Source organism: Coregonus lavaretus (assembly GCF_964263955.1).
Source record: "Coregonus lavaretus genome assembly, chromosome: 4".
NCBI classification, from domain to species: Eukaryota; Metazoa; Chordata; class Actinopteri; order Salmoniformes; family Salmonidae; genus Coregonus; species Coregonus lavaretus.
The window spans coordinates 32,841,420-32,868,435 of record NC_139991.1 but is presented as its reverse complement, the minus strand read 5'-3'; the positions used below and the strand labels follow the sequence as shown (position 1 = coordinate 32,868,435).

At 43.7% G+C, this 27,016-nt stretch overlaps 1 protein-coding gene across 1 annotated transcript in view; it reads left to right on the top strand.

Moving 5' to 3' along the window:
* Positions 1–2,234: 2,234 nt before the first annotated feature.
* The window catches only part of LOC311127252 (SHC-transforming protein 3-like), a gene marked incomplete at both ends in the record, with an annotated part of 95,774 nt that continues 70,992 nt past the window's right edge, over positions 2,235–27,016 (top strand). The window contains one exon of the mRNA XM_084159053.1: positions 2,235–2,969. Within this exon, the coding sequence (XP_084015179.1) occupies positions 2,235–2,969 (735 nt within the window). The remainder of the gene's footprint in view (positions 2,970–27,016) is intronic.

The following is a 27,016-nucleotide window of genomic DNA, read 5'->3' as shown; positions in this document are numbered from 1 at the left end:
GATCCGGAAGAATCGGCACCTGCGTTCGGAATGGATTCTTCCACTATTCTGCAAGCCTCTCTTGAATGAGTCATCCAGCTCTTCTATTATTGGATAAGACCATTCCATCCTAAGGGACTGCCTTCCTTGCAGAGTGATGCAGAAAGGCCTTGCTCCATTCACAGAAACATTGGTATGCAAGCCTAGCTATTTACATAGAGACTAATATTCGCCTTCCTTCATCGTTCTTTTACAAGCGTCTTTTTTTTCTTTCTTTTTTTTCCTCTGATTCGAGAGACAGGGGGTTTCTTTCTTCCCTCCTTCCTTTTGTATTTCCCTTTGTTTCTAAGGAGAAAGCAAACGTGATTTCCTTTTTTTCTGTATTTGCTAGGCTAGAGAGAGAGAGAGAGAGTGAGAGGAGGGAGAGAGAGAGGGGAGAGAGAGAAGGGAGAGAGAGAGAAGGGAGAGAGAGAGGAGGGAGAGAGAGAGGGGGGGAAAGAGAGAGAGAGCAAGAGAGAGGGGGGAGGGAGAGAGAAAGAGAGAGGGGGAGAGAGAGAGATGTTGGGAGGGACTGCAGTGCGAAATCTTCAGCAGCATGATGAGAGAGAACGGAAGCTTCTGAATGACTGTCAGTCTTCTGCTTGTGGTTGTCGCTCCTGTGGACATTTTACATGAATGGTTTTTGGCTTCATGTACACTGCTGATCTTGACTGCTGATCCATAGACTCCTTGCCTTGCTGTTTGGATTGAAACTGTGTCTTGTGTTTCTGTTCTGCGCTAAGTCTGTGTTATCTGTTTAAATGTGAAAACGTGTTTTTATTCTGTTTATTAATTTCACTGAGATAATTCAGGACAAGCAGATTGTTCACAGAGGTGTAGTATTATTTTACTGATCTTTGGTCTCTATGTAGATAGAATAGTGATGATGCACATTCAACAGAGGAAGTAAAAGATCTGTTCTATATTGTTCCATCTGTTTGAATTATAGATTATCAGGACTTGTACTGATACATTTAAATACAAAAATGTCTTATTTAGATCCGTTTTAATACAAGATTAGGGGCTATATTTTTGTTTGTTGAAAAAAATGTTGTCCATCTCATGCATGTCATCATGATCGTAAAATATGATCTTTACCTTTATGACGTTATAGAATATATGTATTGATCTCCTTGTCTGTATCATTGCCTTTTTTATACGCTCCTAATAGAACAGCATGTTAATGTAACATTCAACTTGTATGTTTGGTTTCAAATACAGATACCAGTAAGAATGTCTTATTATGCTGATGTACTGTACACATGGAATAGAGTAGACTCATTGCCAACAGCATGCCTATCACAAATTTAATTTATTTCCTATTTATTTGTCATCACCAGTCATCAGTAGGCTATATTCAGCATCAATTACTTAGAGTTTCCCTTTACAGGAAGATAACCTCTTTTAATCACAGTCTGTAGATGAGTATGTTTTAAACAGATGATGAGAGAAGGGAGTGTGAAGTGAGGCAAGCTAATGGTGTGACCGCATAACCATTTATTACCTTTTATCATCAGGCTATATATTATCCTGTGATTCTCTTTCCTTTTTGCCCACAACCAACAGATTAAAATAGAAAAGCATTCCTGCGGTGAAGAGGAAATATCCGTCTGGGAAATTTGAGAATTGATTGGTTCTAGTTTGCTGTAAGTGGGAGGATTTTTAATTTTTTTATTTTACAGGAAGTGATTTTCAGTGTTCAGTGAGCCTTTTGTTGAGAAGGTCTCCTCAGATTTATGAGTCATGCTTTTGCTGTGAGCCGGTAGGCAACAGTGAGAGGAGAGCAGCAACACTATATCGCTATATCCTACTCTACCACATCCCCCTCTCTCTCTCTCTGGATCTCTGAATCGTTGGAACCAAGCAACTAAGCATTCTGGAAGCCTCTGGAACCTTTTTTTTCCTTTCCTCCATGTTCTATTTCCATGGATTGTGTTCTTCTTTTCTGTTTCTATTCTACCAACGGATTGGATCATTGCAGTGTTGGATTTTCCTAACAGCAACCTCAGCCTGGGCATCAACAACAGTAGTTGTAACCCAGCTATGTAACCTTCTCAGCAGCAGAGAAAATTACAGTCAACCATCGTACAGGGCCTGCTGTGATTGCTATAAGGCTTTTGCTATGTTTAAGGAGAGGAGGATCATTGACTTGTTGGCACTACATCTGCCAGTACGTTTGTAAGGCAGAGGAGGGTGCAGAGACAGAGAAGAGGGGCATGCTTCACCGTACCAAATACAACCGATTCAGGAATGAGTCAGTGACGTCCGTCGATGGTCTTCTCCACGGCCTCACCATGAACCCCAAAGTCTCGGCAGCCCCTGCGTCCTCCGCCGAGCCCCCGTACACCCCTCCAGCGGCGCCATGCGAGGGCGGCGTGCCCCACCACCACAACCCTGCCGCTGACCCCTCGGACGATGGAGCCACCACCCTGTGCACCCTCATCAACAAGGTGTCCAACCTGAAATTCACCAACTCAGGTTCCAGCCTTTTGGGTATCAAGAGCTTCCCCTCCCACGTCAAAGACCTGGCCGTCTCCAAGCTGCAGGGGGGTGGAGGGTCCGGTGGGGGCTCCGGCGGTGGATCCGGGGGCTCCAGCTGCAGTGGTAGCGGCCCTGGCTCCAGTGTTCCATCAGCAGCCTCCGGTGGTGGTAGCGGCGGTGGCGGTAATGGCCCCTCCTGTGGCTCAGCGTCCAGCGTCCTCCATCACCACCCCTGCTCCCATTCCTCCCAGCAGGAGCCAGGCAACATTAGCCGCGCAGGGGGAAAGAAGGGCAGCAAGCTGGGGCTGGAGGAGAGGGAGGCGCAGCAGGGACATGGAGGAGAGGACTGGGGGCCTAGTGGCGGAGGAGGAGGTAACAGCAGCAGTGGACTGGTGAATAAACCCTGTTCCAGAGGATGGCTGCATTCCAGTGAGAAGATCTCTGGACCTGGAGTGACGTACATTGTAAAGGTTGGTGTTGGTCTCTCGCACTGCAGTCCATCATCTCTCTTTCTCTCTCTCTGTCTTTTCCCTTTTAATGTGATGAGAAAGACCATAAAGTAATCATAAAATAATTCTGGCAAACAGAGAAGGTCACCTTTGATGCCATAACAAAAGGCCATCTAACATGCATCCACTGACCGGATGCTTTTATGTTTATTAACCTTCATCCTTAACTTTTACATTTTCTCTTCCTTGCCTTGTGTGAGCATTTTCTGCAGGTAGCTTAGTGGTTAAGAGCGTTGTGCCAGTAACCGAAAGGTTGCTGGTTCTAAACCCCGAGCCGACTAGGTGAAAAATCTGTCGATGTGCCCTTGAGCAAGGCACTTAACCCTAATTGCTCCTGTAAGTCGCTCTGGATAAGAGCGTCTGCTAAATGACTAAAATGTAAATGTAATATTATTTGGCACAAGTTAGGTTACAACATGTTTGTCTGTATGTATTGTATATGTGAAGCCTGATGGCTGCTGTGGCTCTAGCTAGCAATACAAGGAAATGAGAATCAGACAGGCAGCACAATGCTTGTCCACATCTACTCTTCTCAGACCATATTAGTATACCTCCACAAGTGTATTTAATCACCAAGCCAGAGCGTACGCTATTTAGGCAATACAGATTTGCACAAAATTTAACCAAATGTAGGCTATCATTGTAAGTAACAGATTAAGAAAATGAATGGAGGAAATATTAATGAAAAGGCCCTGTACAATTTGTGATTGGAACAAATAGAACCCACAACAGAATCCGCAGATTATTTTCAGTACAATGAATAGCAATGATGATCACTGGGAGCCTATAAAACCCTTTCTCATGTACATTCCCAGCTAACAGGGGACGTCCTAAGGACATTAGGCGATGTTCATGTTAGGTCTCTTTAAGGCAGGGGTGTCAAACTTATTCTATGGAGGGCCTAGTGTCTGTGGGTTTTTGTTTTTTCCTTTCAATTAAGACCTAGACAACCAGGTGAGGGGAGTTTTTTTACTAATTAGTGACCTTAATTAATCAATCAAGTACAATGGAAGAGCAAAAACCCACAGACACTCTGCCCTCCGTGGAATGAGTGTGACACGTGCTTTAAGGGTTTAGGCGAGACATTATCCCACTGACGTTCTGAGAACGTTCTAGGTACATTAAAACATGACATTAACCTTGGGACCATAAGAGGACGTTCAGCACGGGTCCCAGTTTGATCGCAGTTTAATGTTATAATAAGGTATGTTGATGTCCATTAATGAACGTTACGAATAGGTTCCAATTTGGTTCTGATAGTATGTTATCCATGGGACATTCAATGACCACAAGGGGAAGTTTCATGATGGTCAAGCGGACGTCGCATGATGGTCCATTGGTGAATGTTCTCTGGGGGACCTTTGTCTAGTTCCCTGTAAGTTACCAGGACGTCACTGAGGACCATGTCAGGAGCTTTTTAGGACGTTCTCAGGACTTTCATTTTACTAGTCTTCTGGACGTCACGTGATGGTCCCAAAGGAACATTCTCTGGGGGACCTTTGTCTAGTTCCCTGTAAGTTACCAGGACATCACTGAGGACCATGTTAGGACTTTCATTTTACTAGTCATTAGGACGTTGTATGATGCTCCCAAGGGAACATTCCTGCAAACTAAAATGTGTCGTTAGGACATCAGCAGAATGTCACGAAATGCTTGTCTAAAGTGGTCAGAACATTGTGTCATGGTCCCCTGGAGGTTTTGTCTAGTTCCCGGTTTGGACAGGGACGTCCCCATGGATGTTCTTGGAATGTTGTGTCATGGTCCCCTGGAGAACACAACGTTACAAGATCGTCCTAATAACGTTCTTGGGGACCTCCCTGGAGTTTTGGATTGGCAGTGTCAGCCAATCAGCTTCTTTGTTGTTCAACGCGACGTGCCATTCCATAATGGCTGCTGTGGCTACTGCTAGTTAGCATGAGGACGAAAAGGGCAGTTTTCTTCTCTTCAATCTTTTTGGTGTAACGGCTGGCATAATCAGATAATTCGGAGTACAACGCATTTCTAATCCCTGGATTGAGGTACGTTTTCTCCAGACTGATTTATTGGAATTTGTTGGATTTGGACGTTAATGTTCCGCTGGATTTCTAAAAACTTTTCATTGATTGATTGCACTGGTGCATGGATTGTTTGAACACACCGACATTGAGATTTGAAACGCCGACTCACAAAGGAGAACGCCAACGGAGTCGAAGGCAAGACATGAGAAGACAACCGGTGGGTGTATCTTTTTCATTCTCTATTGCATATGCCTAAATTTGGAACAGCATTGGGCTGTACGTTGCATTGGTTTACTACTGTTATGGGTTGTTGCAAGTGAATACCGGGGATGGTTGTGTCTAATGTATTTTGGCGCGTTGGGCGTTCGGTTGTCTGATTAATCAGGCTGTAATACACAATTAATTGGTATATACAGCCTGAAACTAATGCCTGCAAAATCATGTAAAATGTTCCTTACAAGCCAGAATGTTTAATAAAATTGTAAATTACTCTACCGGTTGTCTGTGAGGTTTGTCCTTCAGCTGCTCAAAATTCGAGACAAAATATACACAGGAAAGTGTTGTTTACCTGATGATTTTTTTGAGCAGATTTTCACCACTCCAGTCCTCAAGTACATAGGACAGTACACATTTTCTATGTAGCCCTGGACAAAAGTTGAATCAGGTGTGCTTGTCCAGGGTTACAATAAAAATGTATACTGTTGGGGGTACTCGAGGACGAGGGTTGGGAAGCACTGTTTTAAAAGTTAGTTATATATTTGATTTTTCTCTCATCAATAGCTATTTAACCAAGCATGCCACGACAATGAAAATGGTATATTCTGAATCAGGGGAGGATGGAGAACAATCAGCACCTTTTTTTGGTGTGAATTCTAGATTTTCTTGAAGATTGAAATCAAAATGAAAATTAATAATAAAATAAAAAAGTTGTTGATTGTTCTCCATCCTCCCCTGATTCAGAATATACCTAGCATATCTCTAAAATATCAGGTAAACAATACTTTCCTGTGGATATTTTGTCTCAGATTTCGAGCAGCTGAAGGACATATCACACAGACAACTGGTAGAGTAAGTTTACATTTAATTTTATTCAACATTCTGGCTTATAAGGAACATTTACACGATTTTGCTGGCATTAGTTTCAAGCTGTATGCACCAATTAATTGTGTATTACAGGCTGATTAATCAGACTAGTTCTGGAAGTGATTCATTTGAAGTGGAAATTGAAATAGATATGGATAAGCAAAATTATATTTTTGCTAATGATGCTGTTGTGTCTGCTACTAATTATGCAGCTGCTCAAGATTCTGAAAAAATGAATGGTAAAGATGAGTCAGAGTTTGAAATGGATCATGTGAATTAAAAGGCCCATTAAAAGGGTAACTCTCAATTTCAGCCTTTGCCCAACCCTTAAAAAAAATGCATTCAGGTGAGAAGTTGTGGGTGGGGGAATTGTTCATAAATATTCATTTTGGGGGTGGGTAAACGTAGTTGTACCTGATCCCAACACTTTATCACCAAAGCAAACTTACCAGAAGTCCACTGGCACGCTCTAATAATAAAATGATGTGCATCGCAAATACAGTGTATTCGGAAAGCATTCAAACCCCTCAACTTTTTCCAAATTTTGTTACGTTACAGCCTTATTCTAAAATGGATTAAATTGTTTTTGCTTTTTCATAGTTTTTTCCCGCACAATTATAAATAAAATAAAACGGAAACATCTCATTTACATAAGTATTCAGACCCTTTACTCAGTACTTTGTTGAAGCACCTTTGGCAGTGATTACAGCCTTGAGTCTTCTTGGGTATGACGCTACAAGCTTGGCACACCTGTATTTGGGGTGTTTCTCCCATTCTTCTCTGCAGATCCTCTCAAGCTCTGTCAGGTCGGATGAGGAGTGTCGCTGCACAGCTATTTTCAGGTCTCTCCAGAGATGTTCGATCGGGTTCAAGTCAAGTTTCTGGCTCAGCCACTCAAGGACATTCAGAGACTTGTCCCGAAGCCACTCCTGCGTTGTCTTGGCTGTGTGCTTATGGTCGTTGTCCTGTTGGAAGGTAAAACTTTGCCCCAGTCTGAGGTCCTGAGCACTCTGGAGCAGGTTTTCATCAATGATCTCTCTGTACTTTGCTCCGTTCATCTTTCCCTCGATCCTGACTAGTCTCCCAGTCCCTGCCGCTGAAAAACATCCCCACAGCATGATGCTGCCACCACCATGCTTCACCGTAGGGATGGTGGCAGGTTTCCTCCTGACATGACACTTGGCATTCAGGCCAAAGAGTTCAATCTTGGTTTCATCAGACCAGAGAATCTTGTTTCTCATGGTCTGAGAGTCCTTTAGGTGGCTTTTGGCAAACTCCAAGAGGGCTGTCATGTGCCTTTTACTGACGAGTGGCTTCCTTCTGGCCACTCTACCATAAAGGCCTGATTGGTTGAGTGCTGCAGAGATGGACGTCCTTCTGGAAGGTTCTCCCATCTCTACAGAGGACCTCTGGAGCTCTGTCAGAGTGACCATCGGGTTCTTGGTCACTTCCCTGACCAAGGACCTTCTCCTCCGATTGCTCAGTTTGGCCGGGCAGCCAGTACTAGGAAGAGTCTTGGTGGTTCCAAACTTCTTCCATTTAAGAATGATGGAGGCCACTGTGTTCTTGGGGACCTTCAATGCAGCAGAAATGTTTTGGTATGCTTCTCCAGATCTGTGCCTCGACACAATCCTGTCTCGGAGCTCTACGGACAATTCCTTCGACCTCATGGCTTGGTTTTTCCTCTGACATGCACTGTCAACTGTGGGACCTTATATAGGCAGGTGTGTGCCTTTCCAAATAATGTCCAATCAATTGAATTTACCACAGGTGGACTCCAATCAAGTTGTAGAAACATCTCAAGGATGATCAATGGAAACCGGATGCACCTGAGCTCAATTTCGAGTCTCATAACAAAGGGTCTGAATAGTTATGTAAAAAAGGTATCTGTTTTTTATTTTAATACATTTGCAAAAATGTCAAAAAACCTGTTTTCACTTTGCCATTATGGGGTATTGTGTGTAGATTGATGAGGGATTATTTAAAAAAAAATCCATTTTAGAAGAACGCTGTAACGTAACAAAATGTGGAAAAAGTGAAGGGGTTCGAATACTTCCCGAATTCATTGTATGCATTTCTGTGTAGTACAGGTCAGGGACACATGATGTAATTCCGTTACCGTAATTCCGTTACCGGGGGTAAATCCACTTCACTTACTGTAGTTCAATAACCCAAAAATGTTTTTGCAAACTCAAGGTGCCATGTCGTAGCTGACACCCCATTCTTTCTGCAGACATCTTTGAATCTTAATTCAGATATGTAAGAGCTTTTGTAAAATGTGGTCGCTTAAAAACGTGATGGAGATTTGTATGTAATTCCGTTACTAAAATGTGCATCTGTACAGTCCTTATTCATAGAATTGTGTCGTTTGTTAAACTTTGAAATCATTGTTTTTTTGTACATTTTTAAGTGAAAAATGGTGTAAAGGACGGCTCTCTTGCAGTGTGTGTAGTTTAAAGCATCCTAGCATTCTTCACATTGCCTGCAAAGACAAAGAGTCAGCAAGAAGAGTCAGTGAGTAACGCTCTCATCTCCATGCAAGCATGTGGTCTTATAGGGGCCGGAGAAGAAGTGTGCTCTTTCTATTGCACCAGTACAGTTGAAGTAAAAAAAAAAGAAAAAAAAGAAAAGAGAGACAAGATTGTACAGATCTATCCGTTCTTAGACTCTGGGAGTTCCGGCACTTTCTGCACATCTGATGAAGCAGCTGGATCAAAGGGGGTGAAGAACCAACATACTTCTACGCACGATGGGCCATGAAGATACTGTAAGGAGTCAAGTACTCACAGGATTGGAGGATAACCACTTCCTAGAACTCCCTGAGGTGTTTCTAAACTCAACATGCCCACACAGGAAGACTTTGCCGTACTTGGATGGTGTCCAGATCCATTTACATTTAAGTCATTTAGCAGACACTCTTATCCAGAGCGACTTACAGTTAGTGAATACATATATATATTTTTTACACTTTTACACGTATGCTATGATGCAGGTAAAGTTTTGTCTCGCACACCTGCCGCTGCCGCACGAGCGCAGACACACTTCCCCAAGCTCTTGGACAGTGCTGGTAAAAGAAAAGCTAGCTAGCTGATGGATGCTTACAATGTTCTTCCCCAAAAACATAGCAAAATGACATAATCTGTTTCAGTAGCTATAGTTAGCTAGCTAACTATCTAGCTAGGTGTCATCATCTAAAATACCCCTAATTTATAAGATAGTTCTTATTTGATTAATGATGGTTGGACCCACCTATGTAAAGCTAGCCACAATAAGGAATAGCCAGATTAGTGGAATTTGCGGTTTGCCTTCAAAATAAAATATTTAGATTTTAGTCATTTAGCAGACACTCTTATCCAGAGCGACTTACAGTTAGTGAGTGCATACATTTCCATACTTTTTTCATACTGGCCCCCCGTGGGAAATGAACCCACAACCCTGGCGTTGCAAGCACCATGCTCTACAAACTGAGCTACACGGGGCCCATCTAGCAAGAGAGGAATGTATCAGTCTTGCTATGTTGCTGCTGTTACCTGCTGCTGCAGCACATGTCATGACAGAGTTTGCAAAACAATCGGCACCCCATTGATACAAATAATGATGATATACTGTAGTTCTGTCAGTAAGCCTACTTTGCAGTTTGCATTTATTGAGAACATTTTTCAGTCTACCCAAAAGATGCCGGTTATCATTAGCATCGCTAACTGGCTACATACGGACTCATAGACTAATGAATGCCCTAAACTGACAGGGGCAATATTGCTGGAAATTAATTGGCAGATAATGTGTTACGTTTGGCTTTTTAAGCCAATAGTGGCTAACCAGGGGTGGGATAATGTCAATGTGGCTTTGATTGGATAGTAGCCGGGAGCTTTATGTTTATGACAGTTTGCGATGGAACACAGGAAAAAAAAACATGTACATTCAGAATTGATTGGTGTGCTACTCATAGGTGGGCTGGTAGCTACTGGTACCTCACAATTCGACCTGTTGGAGACCTCTGATGTAGAGATTATCCAGACTCCAGAGCAATATATACAGATCTAGGGTTTACTACCATCTGAGCGATGCCTCTGTTGGTGAGGATGTAGTATGCGTGGATCAGCCCGTAGGGCATCTCTGCTGCCTGCTCAGGTCACTCTGGTTGGTGTTGTCCTCTAGCTCTTCATCTGGCTCCAGGTCCAGGATCATGTCGAGGGCCTGGCGGTAGTGAGGCACCTGCTCATTGAAAGTGATACAAATTAATACAAATAGTGGAATCATGCCATAATGGAATAGATCATGCTAAATGAGGTTGGAATGATGTTATATAAATTAACACATTTGTTAATTTGACAAAAGTCTGTTGAAATTGTATTAGACTTTAGAATTGCATTGGGGGCATACTTATTTCACTGTACAGCCTTACCTATGGATTGTGGATCAATGACATAGGGTATCAGTCTACATTTACATTTACATTTAAGTCATTTAGCAGACGCTCTTATCCAGAGCGACTTACAAATTGGTGCATTCAACTTAGGATAGCCAGTGGGACAACCACCTCTTTTTTTGTTCTTTTTTTTTTGTGGGTGTCACAGAGTAGACTGATACCCCATTTCATTGCTTCACATTCCAACACTTCAACCTTGTTTAACATTATCTAGTCTAAATATGGTATGATTCCACCAATTGTAACCTTCTGCGTCACGTTCAAAGAGGGACTTTTATTTTGAAGGCGAACCGCAAATTCCACGTGTGGCTAATCCTTATTGTGGCTAGCTTCACAACACATAACCCGGTCCAGTCAAGCCTCCCTAGCCAGATGAAGCTAGCTGGCTGCTTATAACGTTAGCTTTGGACAACAGGGTTAAGTAGCTGGCTAGCTAGTTATTTTCATGAACTGAAGTTCGATTTCAATAGGAGAACAACAAGTGTCTACCTAAATCATTGCTAAGAATATTGAAAATGACAGCAGTTGCTACTGTTCACTGTTTTCAGGCTGGTTTCATTTGTGCTAGCTAGTTACCTAGCTAAAGCTAGCTAGCTAGCTACCCCAGAAGTTGCTAATAACATCTGTAACATCTGTATCAAAGAGATTAGCAAACACTTTTATTTCAAATGCTCACATAGACGTTTTCCCAATCGGTCGAACATATAATGCTGCCTTATTACCAACGTGGTGTGTGTGCTTGTTTGCAGACTTTTTTTGTACAGCTTTGCCAGTGCTACTGATCGTTGTGGTGGCACTTGGCTTGCACGTGCAAATTCAGCACACACAACATTCTATAATAGAATTGTGTTATTTGACGTGTCAAACTAATGACCCAAACGGCGTTCCATACAAAACAGTTGGAACCCTAGGAGGTTATTAGTAGTAGAAACAATGGACCTTATGCTGTTCGAACCGTATGGGGATGGGTCGGGAATGGGCCTTTAAGAGGCAGCAAAAACAGCAAGGAGAAGAATGGATGCTACACTTTTTCTGTTAACTGGATCTTTGTTGCCAAAATAGAAGTGTTGTCGGTGGCACAGTATAACCATGATTTTAATGAGAAATCCAGTGAGGAAGAACTAGAGATGGAGAGAGGACCTGAAGTTGATGGAAATAATGGATCGTTCAGTTACACTTCAGGAGGGCCATTACTGTATGGTCCTGCCGTTCAAGAGTGATGACATCACCATGCCTAACAATAATAATATAATATGCCATTTAGCAGACGCTTTTATCCAAAGCGACTTACAGTCGTGCGTGCATACATTTTTGTGTATGGGTGGTCCCGGGGATCGAACCCACTACCTTGGCGTTACAAGCGCCGTGCTCTACCAGCTGAGCTACAGAGGACCACAATCACTGTATTGCCGAGCAGCGAGTGCAGAGTTTGAAGAGAAAGTTGAAAAATAAATTAGAAGTATCAGGAAGAATACACAGCTTTTCTAACTGACATTATTGACAAAGAGTATGCTGAAGTTCATCAGTTGAACCGCACTCCTTCACGGTAGAAAACTGTAAAGGAGTGTATGTTCAAACAGTATGTTCAAACATTATGTTGCTAGCATACAAAAGCTGTCCTCAATCTTAAGCAAGAAAGATGTCCAGTTCCAATTATGTTGTTTTTATAAATAATATTCAATACTGATTGTGTGTGTGTGGTTTCTGAAAGTATAGAATAAAGATGAATTATTAGTAATTAGAATACAATATCAGGATATTTACATTTTACGTCATTTAGCAGACGCTCTTATCCAGAGCGACTTACAGTTAGTGAGTGCATACATTATTTATATTTTTTCATACTGGACCCCCGTGGGAATCAAACCCACAACCCTGGCGTTGCAAACGCCATGCTCTACCAACTGAGCTACATCCCTGCCGGCCATTCCCTCCCCTACCCTGGACGACGCTGGGCCAATTGTGCGCCGCCCCATGGGTCTCCCGGTCGCGGCCGGCTACGATATAGCAATAAAACAATATTACAATGAAGTAGCATAACACTGCTATAAAAATAATAAGTTGAATTGACAAAATCACAATTATGAATGTAACAGTAACTGAAGAGCTCCACATGGGGGCAGGGCACACAACACTATGCTAAACAGGCCAAATTAATACACAGGCCATTATCATAAGGCCAGGTCAGCTTCAAAGGATACAACACAAGCTAATACTTATCTGACGCCATTAGCATCATTTTACAGAGATAATAGAAGAATGTAGCTAGCTACATAAGCACAATTGACTATAACACCATAAAGGTTATTAAATTAGTACCTCACGTGTACGCAGTTATAAAGGAATACACACAGAATACACTATGCTACATACATACATACATACGGTGTGCTACAGTAGAAATGACATAACACGATATACAGAAACTATTATGATAACGTAACAAGGAACTTACTTTTATAGGAATGCACATATATCCAAAGTTGTTATTAGTAAGGAAAACAACAATGAAAGCAATGTGGGCGCCGGAAAATGTACCAGGGGGAAAAGGTTTGTGCAGATTCTGTTCTGGCTGGAGATGCGCAAATGTCTACGTACTTGACCTGGGGAAACACTGGGGGAGTGCTTAAGCTCTCATCGAAGAGAGAAGTCTGCCGCCGTCATCAGGGGAGGGTTGGAGAACAGAAGATGGCAGATTTGCCACAAGAAAGGATTGTTCCTGACCTACCTCCTTTCACAAATGTGGAGGTTGACTACTTTGGGCCTGTTGAAGTCAAGTGAGGGTGCAGTATGGTCAAGAGATATGGTGTCATTTTCACTTGCATAGCAACTGTAGCTCAGTTGGTAGAGCATGGTGCTTGCAATGCCAGGGTTGTGGGTTAGTTTCCCACGGGGGTCAGTATGAAAATGTATGCACTCACTAACTGTAAGTCGCTCTGGATAAGAGCGTCTGCTAAACGACTAAAATGTAAGCAGAGCAATACACCGTGAGGTGGCTTATTCGTTGGATTCCTGTATTAATGTTGTGCGAAGATTCATGCGTCACTGAGGTCAAGTGTCTCACATAAGGTCAGATAATGGCATGAATTTCAGTAGAGCTGAACAAGAGCTCAGTGAAACATTGGCCTCTCTGGACCACAGCAAGATACAGAGTGCCTTGCTATCAGAAGGAATAAAGTGGAACTTAAATTATCCTGCTGGTTCGCATCATGGTGGAGTGTGGAAGTGTCTTATTCGTATGGTGAGAAAAGTGTTCTACTCTATTCTACAACAACAAACTGTGGATGACGAGGGCTTCCATACCATTTTGTGTGAAGAGGATGCAATTCTGAAAGACTGTCCCATCACAAAACTCTCAGATGATCCAGAGAGAGGTAGAGAGAGGTGCCACTCTAGCAGGGGCCGTGTAGGCTACTGTGAGTGTGAGCGAATGACGGAGGAACAGGGAGGAGGGAGGGAGAGATGAGAGACAGCAACCAACCAAGCCAACTCGCACTATAGTAGATGAATAGCTGCCATAGCTAGGTTATTTATCTTCCAATTTGATTATGTAGTAGCTGTCTTGACTGCATCAAACCAGGATAAGCTAGTTAAGCTAGCTAGCTAGGCAAATTGAGGCTGCATGTGCTTTCTCGTCCTACCCGGTTAAACAACAACAACTCCATTCAGAATATGAAAAGTAGCCACCTGTTGGCTCTTAGTCATTGTAGCCTATCCTTCTCCTTTAACTTTTAATTCCATAATTTTAATTCCATCTTTCATTGATTAGATACACTACATGACCAAAAGTATGTGAACACCTGCTCGTTGACCATCTCATTCCAAAATCATGGGCATTAATATGGAGTTGGTCCCTCCTTTGCTGCTATAATAGTTCTGGGAAGGCTTTCCACTAGATGTTGGAACATTGATGCGGGGACTTGCTTCCATTCAGACACAAGAGCATTAGTGAGGTTGGGCCTGGTTCGCAGTTGGCATTCCAATTCATCTCAAAAGGTGTTTGATGGTGTTGTGGTCAGGGCTCTGTGCAGGCCAGTCAAGTTCTTCCACACCGATCTCGACAAACCATTTCTGTATGGAACTCGCTGAAACAGGAAAGGGCCTTCTCCAAAACTGTTGGCACAATGTTGGAAGCACAGAATTGTCTAGAATGTCATTCTATGCTGTAGCGTTAACATTTCCCTTCACTGGAACTAAGGGGAATAGCCCGAACCATGACAAATAGCCACAGATCATTATTTATCCTCCACCAAACTTTACAGTTGGCACTATGCATTGGGTCAGGTAGCTTTCTCCTGATATCTGTCAAACCCAGATTTGTCCGTCGGACTGCCAGATGGTGAAGCGTGATTAATCACTCCAGAGAACGCGTTTCCGCTGCTCCAGAGTCCAATGGCGGCGAGCTTTACACCACTCCAGCCGACGGTTGGCATTGCGCATGGTGATCTTAGGCTTGTGTGCGGCTGCTTGGCCATGGAAACCCATTTTATGAAGCTCCCAACTAACAGTTCTTGTGCTGATGTTGCGTCCAGAGGCAGTTTGGAACTCGGTAGTGACTGTTACGCATTACGCGCTTCAGCAGTCCCGTTCTGTGAGCTTGTGTGGCCTACCACGTCGCGGCTGAGCCGTTGTTGCTCCTAGACGTTTCCACTTCACAATAACAGCACTTACAGTTGACCGGGGCAGCTCTAGCAGGGCAGACATTTTATGAACTGACTTGTTGGTACGGTGGCATCCTATGACGATTGAAAGTCACTGAGCTCTTTAGTAAGGCCATTCTACTACCAATGTTTGTCTATGGAGATTGCATGGCGGTGTGCTCGTTTTTATACACCTGTCAGCAACAAATATGGCTGAAATAGCCGAATCCACTAATTTAAAAGGGGTGTCCACCTACTTTTCTCCTAACTTTTCCTCTACATGGAGGCTCTATGACTGTAGCCTATTGCCACTTTGAGGACTTATGATTGGCCAACAACAACAACAAGCTACATGTGCCACTCTCATGAAAAGCAAAGAGCAGCAGCATAAATGATAACATTTCTCTCTCTCTACTGCAGCAGTCAGGTTCGGATCTGTATGGGTCCATTCGGTAAAGTCAGTTAAAATTACACATACCCGAGACCCATGACAATCATATCAGATCCGACCCAGACATTATTTATATATTTTTGCACAAATTTGTTTACATCCCTGTTAGTGAGCATTTCTCCTTTGCCAAGATAATCCATCCACCTGACAGGTGTGGCATATCAAGAAGCTGATTAAACAGCATGGTCATTATTACCAATAAAAGGCCACTCTAAAATGTGCAGTTTTGTCACACAACACAGTGCCACAGATGTCTCAGGTTTTGAGGGAGCGTGCAATTGGCTTGCTAACTGCAAGAATGTCCACCAGAGCTGTTGCCAGAGAATTGAATGTTAATTTCTCTATCATAAGCCACCTCCAACTTCGTTTTAGAGAATTTGGCAGTACGTCCTACCGCCCTCACAACCGCAGACCACGTGTAACCACGCCATCCCAGGACCTCCACATCCGGCTTCTTCACTTGCGGGATCATCTGAGACCAGCCACCTGGACAGCTGATGAAACTGTGGTTTTGTACAACTTAAGAATTTCTGCACAAACTGTCAGAAACTGTCTCAGGGAAGCTCATCTGCATGCTCGTCGTCCTCACCAGGGTCTTGACCTGACTGCAGTTCGGCGTCGTAACAGACTTCAGTGGACAAATGGCGTCGTGTGGGCGAGGGTTTGCTCATGTCAACAGAGTGCCCCATTGTGGCAGTGGGGTCATGGTATGAGCAGGCATAAGCTACGGACAAACGAACACAATTGCATTTTATCGATGGCAATTTCAATGCACAGAGATACCGTGACGAGATCCTGAGGCCCATTGTTGTGCCATTCATCCACCGCCATCACCTCGTGTTTCAGCATGATAACGCACAGCCCCATGTCGCAAGGATCTGTACACAATTCCTGGAAGCTGAAAATGTCCCAGTTCTTCCATGGCCTGCATACTCACCAGACATGTCACCCATTGAGCATATTTGGGATGCTGGATCTACGTGTATGACAGCGTGTTCCAGTTCCCGCCAATGTCCAGCAACTTCGCACAGCCATTGAAGAGGAGTGGGACAACATTCCACAGGCCACATCAACAGCCTGATCTACTCTATGCAAAGGAGATGTGTCATGCTGCATGGGGCAAATGGTGGTCACACCAGATACTGACTGGTTTTCTGATCCACGTCCCTACCTTTTTTAAGGTATCTGTGACCAACCGATGCATATCTGTATTCCCAATAATATGAAATCCATAGATTAAGGCCTAATAGATTTATTTCAATTGACCAATTTCTTTATATGAACTCTAACTCAGTAAAATATTTGAAATAGTTCCATGTTGTGTTTATATTTTTGTTCTAGAATTCTGGATCCTGACCCGCTCAGGTGGATCCGTGAAGACCTTCAACCAAGATCTGTGTACTCCAAGAGGGTACAGAGGGACCTGTGAAGATTCACACTCACATTTCACTTTATTGGCTCCTTAGTTTATGTTTTGGGTAATTGTTGGTCACAATTAGGGGCCATTGGCTTGGAGCCAATTTCCATATTCTGGTATTATTGGGGCAATTACACTCCTAACCACTAGGGGCAGACACATAGTGGCGGTAAACACACATCAGGTATAAAGACACAGGTGTTTGAATGAATGGTGTATGTTGATGGTGGGAGAGCTCACAGTTCTTACCGCAATCAAACCAACAAAACGAATGCAAGAAAACATACAAAGGATTAGTAGTCAACTCTACGGATCAACATTCATTAATTCAAGATAACCACTATTGCTAAATTTCAGGCGCGTAAAGTCTGTTTGCTACCATCCTCTCACCTGGTGACATTGGTACTTAGAAATCGTAGATTTTCCAAGGCAAATTGTCACAGCAATGACAAGATCACTTTGTACTGACTTGTCAATATGACCCCACCTGGAATTTGAACTCATAACCTTTGGATTTGGGGTACACTGATCTTTCTGCTGCGCCACAAAGTCTGTAGTATTCTCTGAAGTCCCTGACACCTTCATTACCTATCATACATATCTTCACTTAGCAAAATAGTGCCATGTACACTGCTTGAACTAGACAAAACCTTCACAGGACAATGACACAACGTCCTGACGACTTTAGGCGACCATTTTGTGACATTCTGAGGACGTCCTAACGACTCATTTATGTTTGCAGCGTTGGATGAATACATCTATGATAATTTCTATGTTTGAATTGATTTTGAGAGCTGCAGCATAACAGTTTGTCAGATGATAGAACATGAAACAATCACATGAAGTATGATCATATCGGAATCGGGCATGTTCATGTCCAATGCCACATTTCCTGTGTGGGTGTTAACAAATAGGCAGCAGAGCAGTTAGAGTGCATTAGTTTGACTGACACACAGCCAGTTAAATCAATACATTGAAAGTGGCCACAGAGGGGAAAGGGAAATAGGTCTCCCTCATCTCGCCCATGCATTTTTCCAGCTGCGTTCCAAATGGCACCCTATTCCCTATATTGTGCACAACTTTTGTCAATAGCCCTGGGCTCTGGTCAAAAGTAATGCACTATATAGGGGATAGGGTACCATTTGGGACACAGGCCACTCTGTCTACTGTGTCTGTCTATTGAGTTCTTGGTGCTATTCTGCTCTTGGGCTTTTTATTTAATGCCATGTGGTTGTTGTAACACATCATGCTCCATTAGGTTAACATAACAATGGTTGGAATTGCCTGGGTTTTCACTTACACTTATTCAAAATATCCCACTGGGCACAGACGTCAGTTTAACATCTAGTTTTGATTTACATTTGCTTGAGTCAACTAACGTGAATTCAACGTGAAATCAACCAAAAATGTCACCATGTCATTGGATTTAGGTTAAAAGTTGGGTGGAAAAAAAGATGAAATTCCCTTACATTTATGACTTTTTCAAATGCAATCAGTTTTCCACATTGATTCAATGTCATCACATTTAATTTTTTGATTGAAATTACGTGGAATCAACGTTGATTTAACCAGTTTTTGCCCAATGGGATAGTCGTGTTGCTGTGGTGAACATTCTAGACACGGAAGTCTATTTTAATACCACACTACTACAGATGTCGTAGTCACTCTTTTGTCGCAGAGAATTTTCCTGATGCATCAGGAAATTAAAATGAGCCTCACGAGTGGTTGAAAAGGAGCAGTTCTCTTTCTCTCCATGCGGGGGCAGTCGAGTCATTGGGATCAGGGCTTGCTATCAACATTATGTTCTCTCTCGCTCGCTCAAATGCTAGGCCTAGGTCCTATTACTGCAACAAATGGTGTCCAAAAAAAGAAGACTGCATGCCTATCGAATTGATGATGGGCTTTCTGTGGTGCCAGAGCTTAGCTTTGCTTTAGCTAATGGATAATTGGTAGGCCTATTTGGATGTAATTTTCTCATGTTAAGCCTAACATTTCACAAAGCTATATACGGTGTCGCAATGCTGCCATCTTTAGCCTGCTGGATGGTGGCAATAATGTAACTACCTGTTCAGTAATTAAAGTTGTAAATACAAACATTGCAGATTGTCAAATTAATGTTGATGCAACAGCATACTAATCAGCTACCAATATATATTTTTAGAATATACAACTGTCCTGTGTAGGCTACCTGAATCTGCAGGACATGAGGCGTCCCTGTGCTCTCTCCCAGTTTGGATAGAAAGTTGTGTGTAAATCCAGTCTATTAATGCCAAATAACACAGTCCATCCACCCTCAAAACACTAGCTTAGTAGGGAATGTTTCATTATGCAGTGTACTATCTATAGCTACAGTGCATTCAGGAAAGTATTCAGACCCCTTTTTGTTACATTACAACCTTATTCTAAAATTGATAAAATGAAAATGTTTCCTCATCAATCGACACACAATACCCCCTAATGACAAAGCAAAAACGTATTTATAATTTTTTTTAAATACCTTATTTACATAAGTATTCAGACCCTTTGCTATGAGACTCGATATTGAGCTCAGGTGCAATCCTGTTTCCATTGATAATCTTTGAGATGATTCTACAACTTCATTGGAGTCCACCTGTGGTAAATTCAATTGATTGGACATGATTTGGAAAGGCACACACCTGTCTTTATAAGGTCCCACAGTTGACAGTGCATGTCAGAGCAAAATCCAAGCCATGAGGTCGAAGGAATTGTCTGTAGAGCTCTGAGACAGGAGTGTGTCGAGGCACAGATCTGGGGAAGGGTATCAAAACATTTCTGAAACATTGAAAGTCTCCAAGAACACAGTGGCCTCCATCATTCTTAAATGGAAGAAGTTTGGAACCACCCAGACTCTTCCTAGAGCTGGCAGCCAGCCAAACTGAGCAATTGGGGGAGAAGGGCCTTGGTCAGGGAAGTGACCAAGAACCTGATGGTCATTCTGACAGAGCTCCAGAGTTCCTCTGTGGAGATGGGATAACCTTCCAGAAGGACAACCATCTCTGCAGCACTCAACCAATCAGGCCTTTATGGTAGTGGCCTGACGGAAGCCACTCCTCAGTAAAAGGCACATGACAGCCCGCTTGGAGTTTGCCAAAAGGCACCTAAAGGACTCTCAGACCATGAGATACAAGATTCATTGGTCTGATGATTCATTTAACTCTTTGGCCTGAATGCCAAGCGTGACGTCTGGAGGAAACCTGGCACCCTCCCTATGGTGAAGCATGGTGGTGGTAGCATCATGCTGTGGGGATGTTTTTCAGTGACAGGGACTGGGAGACTAGTCAGGATCGAGGGAAAGATGAACGTAGCAAAGTACAGAGAGATCCTTGATGAAAACCTGCTCCAGACACTCAGGACCTCAGTCTGGGTCAAAGGTTCACCTTCCAACAGGACAATGACCCTAAGCACACAGGCAAGACAACGCAGAAGTGGCTTCAGGACAAGTCTCAATGTCCTTGAGTGGCCCAGCCAGTGCCCGGTCTTGAACCCGATCTAAAATCTCTGGAGAGACCTGAAAATAGCTGTGCAGCGACGCTCCCCATCCAACCTGACAGAGCTTGAGAGGATCTGCAGAAAATAATAGGAGAAACTCCCCAAGTACAGGTGTGCCAAGCTTGTAGCGTCATACTCAAGAAGCTGTAATCGCTGCCAAAGGTGCTTCAACAAAGTACTGAGTAAAAGGTCTGAATATAGTGCTTTGCAAAAGTATTCATCCCCCTTGCCGTTTTTCCTATTTTGTTTCATTAAAACCTGTAATTTAAATGGATTTTTATTTGGATTTCATGTAATGGACATACACAAAATAGTCCAAATTGGTGAAGTGAAATGAAAAAAATTACTTGTTTGAAGAAATTCAAAAAAATAAATAACGGAAAAGTGGTGCGTGCATATGTATTCACCCCCTTTGCAATGAAGCCCCTAAATAAGATCTGGTAAAACCAATTACCTTCAGAAGTCACATCATTAGTTAAATAAAGTCCACTTGTGTGCAATCTAATTGTCACATGATCTGTCACATGATCTCAGTATATATACACCAGTTCTGAAAGGCCCCAGAGGGGCACTACCAAGCAAGCGGCACCATGAAGACCAAGGAGCTCTCCAAACAGGTCAGGGACAAAGTTGTGGAGAAGTACAGATCAGGGTTGGGTTATAAAAAAATATCAGAAACTTTGAACATCCCATGGAGCACCATTAAATCCATTATTAAAAATGGAAAGAATATGGCACCACAACAAACCTGAAAAGAGAGGGCTGCCCACCAAAACTCACGGACCAGGCAAGGAGGGCATTAATCAGAGAGGCAACAAAGAGACCAAAGATAACCCTGAAGGAGCTGCAAAGCTCCACAGCAGAGCTGGGCTTTATGGAAGAGTGGCCAGAAAAAAGCCATTGCTTAAAGAAAAAAATAAGCAAACACGTTTGGTGTTCGCCAAAAGCCATGTGGGAGACTCCCCAAACATATGGAAGAAGGTACTCTGGTCAGATGAGACTAAAATTTAGCTTTTTGGCCATCAAGGAAAACGCTATGTCTGGCGCAAACCCAACACCTCTCATCACCCCGAGAACACCATCCCCACAGTGAAGCATGGTGGTGGTAGCATCATGCTGGGGGGATGTTTTTCATCGGCAGGGACTGGGAAACTGGTCAGAATTGAAGGAATGATGGATGGCACTAAATACAGGGAAATTATTGAGGGAAACCTGTTTAAGTCTTCCAGAGATTTGAGACTAGGACGGAGGTTCACCTTCCAGCAGGACAATGACCCTAAGCATACTGCTAAAACAACACTCGAGTAGTTTAAGGGGAAACATTTAAATGTCTTGGAATGGCCTAGTCAAAGCCCAGACCTCAATCCAATTGAGAATCTGTGGTATGACTTAAAGATTGCTGTACACCAGCGGAACCCATACAACGGGAAGGCGCTGGAGCAGTTTTGCCTTGAAGAATGGGCAAAAATCCCAGTGGCTAGATGTGCCAAGCTTATAGAGATACCCCAAGAGACTTGCAGCTGTAATTGCTGCAAAAGGTGGCTCTACAAAGTATTGACTTTGGGGGGGTGAATAGTTATGCACGCTCAAGTTTTCTGTTTTTTTGTCTTATTTCTTGTTTGTTTCACAATAAAAAATATTTTGCATCTTGAAAGTGGTAGGTATGTTGTGTAAATCAATGATACAAACCCCCCAAAAATCTATTTTAATTCCAGGTTGTAAGGCAACAAAATAGGAAAAATGCCAAGCGGGGTGAATACTTTCGCAAGCCACTGTACTTATGTAAATGTGATATTTCCTTATTTATTTTAATTTTTGCAAACATTTCTAGGAACCTGTTTTTGCTTCATCATTATGGGGTATTGTATGTAGATTGATGAGGGAAAAAAACAATTGAATACATTTTAGAATAAGGCTGTAAAGTAACAAAATCTGGAAAAAGTCAAGGGGTCTGAATACTTTCTGAATACACTGTAAATAGAACAACAACAATTTTTTAAAAAACTATGTAAAATGTAATGATATCATAAAACCGCTAGGATAAAAAAGACATTACATTTACATTTACGTCATTTAGCAGACGCTCTTATCCAGAGCGATTTACAAATTGGTGCATTCACCTTATAGCCAGTGGGATAACCACTTTACAAAGTTTTTTTTTTTTTGGGGGGGGGGGGTAAGGGGTGGGGTAGAAGGATTACTTTATCCTATCCCAGGTATTCCTTAAAGAGGTGGGGTTTCAAATGTCTCCGGAAGGTGGTGAGTGACTCAGCTGTCCTGGCGTCGTGAGGGAGCTTGTTCCACCATTGGGGTGCCAGAGCAGCGAACAGTTTTGACTGGGCTGAGCGGGAACTGTGCTTCCGCAGAGGTAGGGGAGCCAGCAGGCCAGAGGTGGATGAACGCAATGCCCTCGTTTGGGTGTAGGGACTGATCAGAGCCTGAAGGTACGGAGGTGCCGTTCCCCTCACAGCTTCGTAGGCAAGCACCATGGTCTTGTAGCAGATGCGAGCTTCAACTGGAAGCCAGTGTAGTGTGCGGAGGAGCGGGGTGACGTGAGAGAACTTGGGAAGGTTGAACACCAGACGGGCTGCGGCATTCTGGATGAGTTGTAGGGGTTTAATGGCACAGGCAGGGAGCCCAGCCAACAGCGAGTTGCAGTAATCCAGATGGGAGATGACAAGTACCTGGATTAGGACCAGTGCCGCTTCCTGTGTAAGGCAGGGTCGTACTCTCCGAATGTTGTAGAGCATGAACCTACAGGATCGGGTCACCGCCTTGATGTTAGCGGAGAACGACAGGGTGTTGTCCAGGGTCACGCCAAGGCTCTTCGTACTCTGGGAGGAGGACACAACGGAGTTGTCAACCGTGATGGCGAGATCATGGAACGGGCAGTCCTTCCCCGGGAGGAAGAGCAGCTCCGTCTTGCCAAGGTTCAGCTTGAGGTGGTGATCCGTCATCCATACTGATATGTCTGCCAGACATGCAGAGATGCGATTCGCCACCTGGTTATCAGAAGGGGGAAAGGAGAAGATTAGTTGTGTGTCGTCTGCGTAGCAATGATAGGAGAGGCCATGTGAGGATATGACAGAGCCAAGTGACTTGGTGTATAGCGAGAATAGGAGAGGGCCTAGAACTGAGCCCTTGGGGACACCAGTGGTGAGAGCACGTGGTGCGGAGACAGCTTCTCGCCATGCCACTTGGTAGGAGCGACCGGTCAGGTAGGACGCAATCCAAGAGTGAGCCGCGCCGCAGATGCCCAGCTCGGAGAGGGTGGAGAGGAGGATCTGATGGTTCACAGTATCAAAGGCAGCAGACAGGTCTAGAAGGACAAGAGCAGAGGAGAGAGAGTTAGCTTTAGCAGTGCGGAGAGCCTCCGTGACACAGAGAAGAGCAGTCTCAGTTGAATGACCAGTCTTGAAACCTGACTGGTTTGGATCAAGAAGGTCATTCTGAGAGAGATAGCAAGAGAGTTGGCTAAAGACGGCACGCTCAATAGTTTTGGAGAGAAAAGAAAGAAGGGATACTGGTCTGTAGTTGTTGACATCAGAGGGATCAAGTGTTGGTTTTTTGAGAAGGGGTGCAACTCTCGCTCTCTTGAAGACGGAAGGGACATAGCCAGTGGTCAAGGATGAGTTGATCAGCGAGGTGAGGTAAGGGAGAAGGTCACTGGAGATGGTCTGGAGAAGAGAGGAGGGGATAAGGTCAAGCGGGCAGGTTGTTGGGCGGCCGGCCGTCACAAGTCGCAAGATTTTATCTGGAGAGAGAGGGGAGAAAGAAGTCAAAGCATAGGGCAGGGCAGTGTGAGCAGGACCAGCAGTGTCATTTGACTTAACAAACGAGGATCGGAAGTCGTCAACCTTCTTTTCAAAATGGTTGACGAAGTCATCCACAGAGAGGGAGGGGGGGGGGGGGGGAGGATTCAGCAGGGAGGAGAAGGTGGCAAAGAGCTTCCTAGGGTTAGAGGCAGATGCTTGGAATTTAGAGTGGTAGAAAGTGGCCTTAGCAGCAGAAACAGATGAAGAAAATGTAGAGAGGAAGGAGTGAAAAGATGCCAGGTCCGCAGGGAGTCTAGTTTTCCTCCATTTCCGCTCGGCTGCCCGGAGCCCTGTTCTGTGAGCTCGCAATGAGTCATCAAGCCACGGAGCTGGAGGGGAGGACCGAGCCGGCCGGGAGGATAGGGGACATAGAGAGTCAAAGGATGCAGAAAGGGAGGAGAGGAGGGTTGAGGAGGCAGAATCAGGAGATTGGAGGGAGAAGGATTGAGCAGAGGGAAGAGATGATAGGATGGAAGAGGAGAGAGTAGCGGGAGAGAGAGAGCGAAGGTTGCGACGGCGCATTACCATCTGAGTAGGGGCAGAGTGAGTAGTGTTGGAGGAGAGCGAGAGAGAAAAGGATACAAAGTAGTGGTCGGAGACATGGAGGGGAGTTGCAGTGAGATTAGTAGAAGAACAGCATCTAGTAAAGATGAGGTCAAGCGTATTGCCTGCCTTGTGAGTAGGGGGGGACGGTGAGAGGGTGAGGTCAAAAGAGGAGAGGAGTGGAAAGAAGGAGGCAGAGAGAAATTAGTCAAAGGTAGACGTAGGGAGGTTTAAGTCCCCCAGAACTGTGAGGGGTGAGCCATCCTCAGGAAAGGAACTTATCAAAAGGCGTCAAGCTCATGCATTGCTGTTGAACCAGCCTTCAATATAGTAGGCCTAAGGGAGGGCTTGGGTTTTGAACTTTTTACAGGTTACAGATAACTTCTAAATACGAGGTTCACCGATATTCACAGAGGTTCTCATCTCTCGTTTCATGATGGGCATGGACAATGTAGACTACATCGGGACCTGCATAGATAAAATAATGTGGGCCTGCCTACAATGCATAGATAAAAAGGGAATGCCAGCTCACTGTTTTACTCCTCTCAAACTTGACATTTTAATAAAGCTTTGGTTATTAAGATTTATTTCCAAGAAGTCGCAGGAGCCAAACCCTTTACAGACAGACAGTCTTGACTACTTCGCGATTGCTTTGGGCAGACAAAAAAAGAGCCTTCATTGAGAGGAGGGGAGGCTATGCTTGGTATTTAATCAAATAAAACGAAATGGTAAAAAACATTTGTTTTTTATGTTTCTAAAAACGAATTATACTGTACAGGCACCAAAAGCACATTAGGCTACTCTTGTTCCAAGCGCATATGGACACTGCATCACAGCTGGATAGGCTGCGTTTCCGCTGTAAAACTGAATGCCTTTACCGTTACCGCAACAACAAAAAAACAGCTTTTGGATGGTCTTAAATATCGCTATCAGCGCTGCCTGAAATTAGCACTTTGGATCATGTTATTAAGGACACACCTCAAATAACACACTTTTTGGTGTTTTGTAAACAGATGTGTAATGTAGATGCTGGGACAAAGAACATGTAACGATACAACATAGGCATAGGGTCTTGACATGAAACACAGAAACAATACTGTCTGGGGGCAGAACCTAAGGGAGTGCCAGATAAAGGGGAGGTAATGAGTGAGGTAATGGAGTCCAGGTGTGCCTCATGATGAAGCGCAGGTGCTCATAATGATGGTTAAAAGGACCTGTGGTTAGTAAACTGGTGACGTCGAACGCCGGAGGGGAGGAGCGGGATTCATCAAATGGCACAAGTGTACATGCATTGCACTATTTTGGAGTGGACTAATATTAATATTATATATTATTATTTCATGACCCTTATTTTACCAGGTAAATTGACTGAGAACACATTCTCATTTACAGAAACGACCTGGGGAATAGTTACAGGGGAGAGGAGGGGGTATGAATGAGTCAATTGGAAGCCGGGGATGATTAGGTGGCCATGATGGTATGAGGGCCAGATTGGGAATTTAGCCAGGACACCAGGGTTAACACCTCTACTCTTACAATAAGTGCCATGGGCTCTTTAGTGACCACAGAGAGTCAGGACACCTGTTTAACATCCCATCCAAAAGATGGCACCCTACACTGGGCAATACCCCTGGGGCATTGGGGTATTTTTTGGGGGACCACAGGAAAGAGTGCCAATCAGGACAAACTCTTTTTAGCTTCAGAGGAAATCCAGCAGTGGGAAACAGGGTGGTATGCTGCTCAGGAAACCTACTTTTTGAAGTGATGTGTTTCACAATCTGTTGAAAGCATCATGACTGGTTGTGTTCATGCCACATTAAAAGGTAATTCACCATCAGTGGCGGCTCCTGAAAAAATTCTCAGGGGGGGCAATTTTTCTGATGATTTAGGTGACCTACACACATTTTAAAAAAGATATGTCCAGCAACAACATGAAGACAGGGGCAGCATATAAGTCAATACCAGAAGCATTTATTGACTGATCTCAAAAGTGTTGGCTTACCAGGGTTGGTGGAGCCCTCAGTTTCATCTTTGCCTCGCAAAGCTAACTCAAACACTCCGCAAAACTTCACACACTGGATTAGCCGGCTGAGGATGTGGCGGTTCTTGCTAATGTCGTAGTA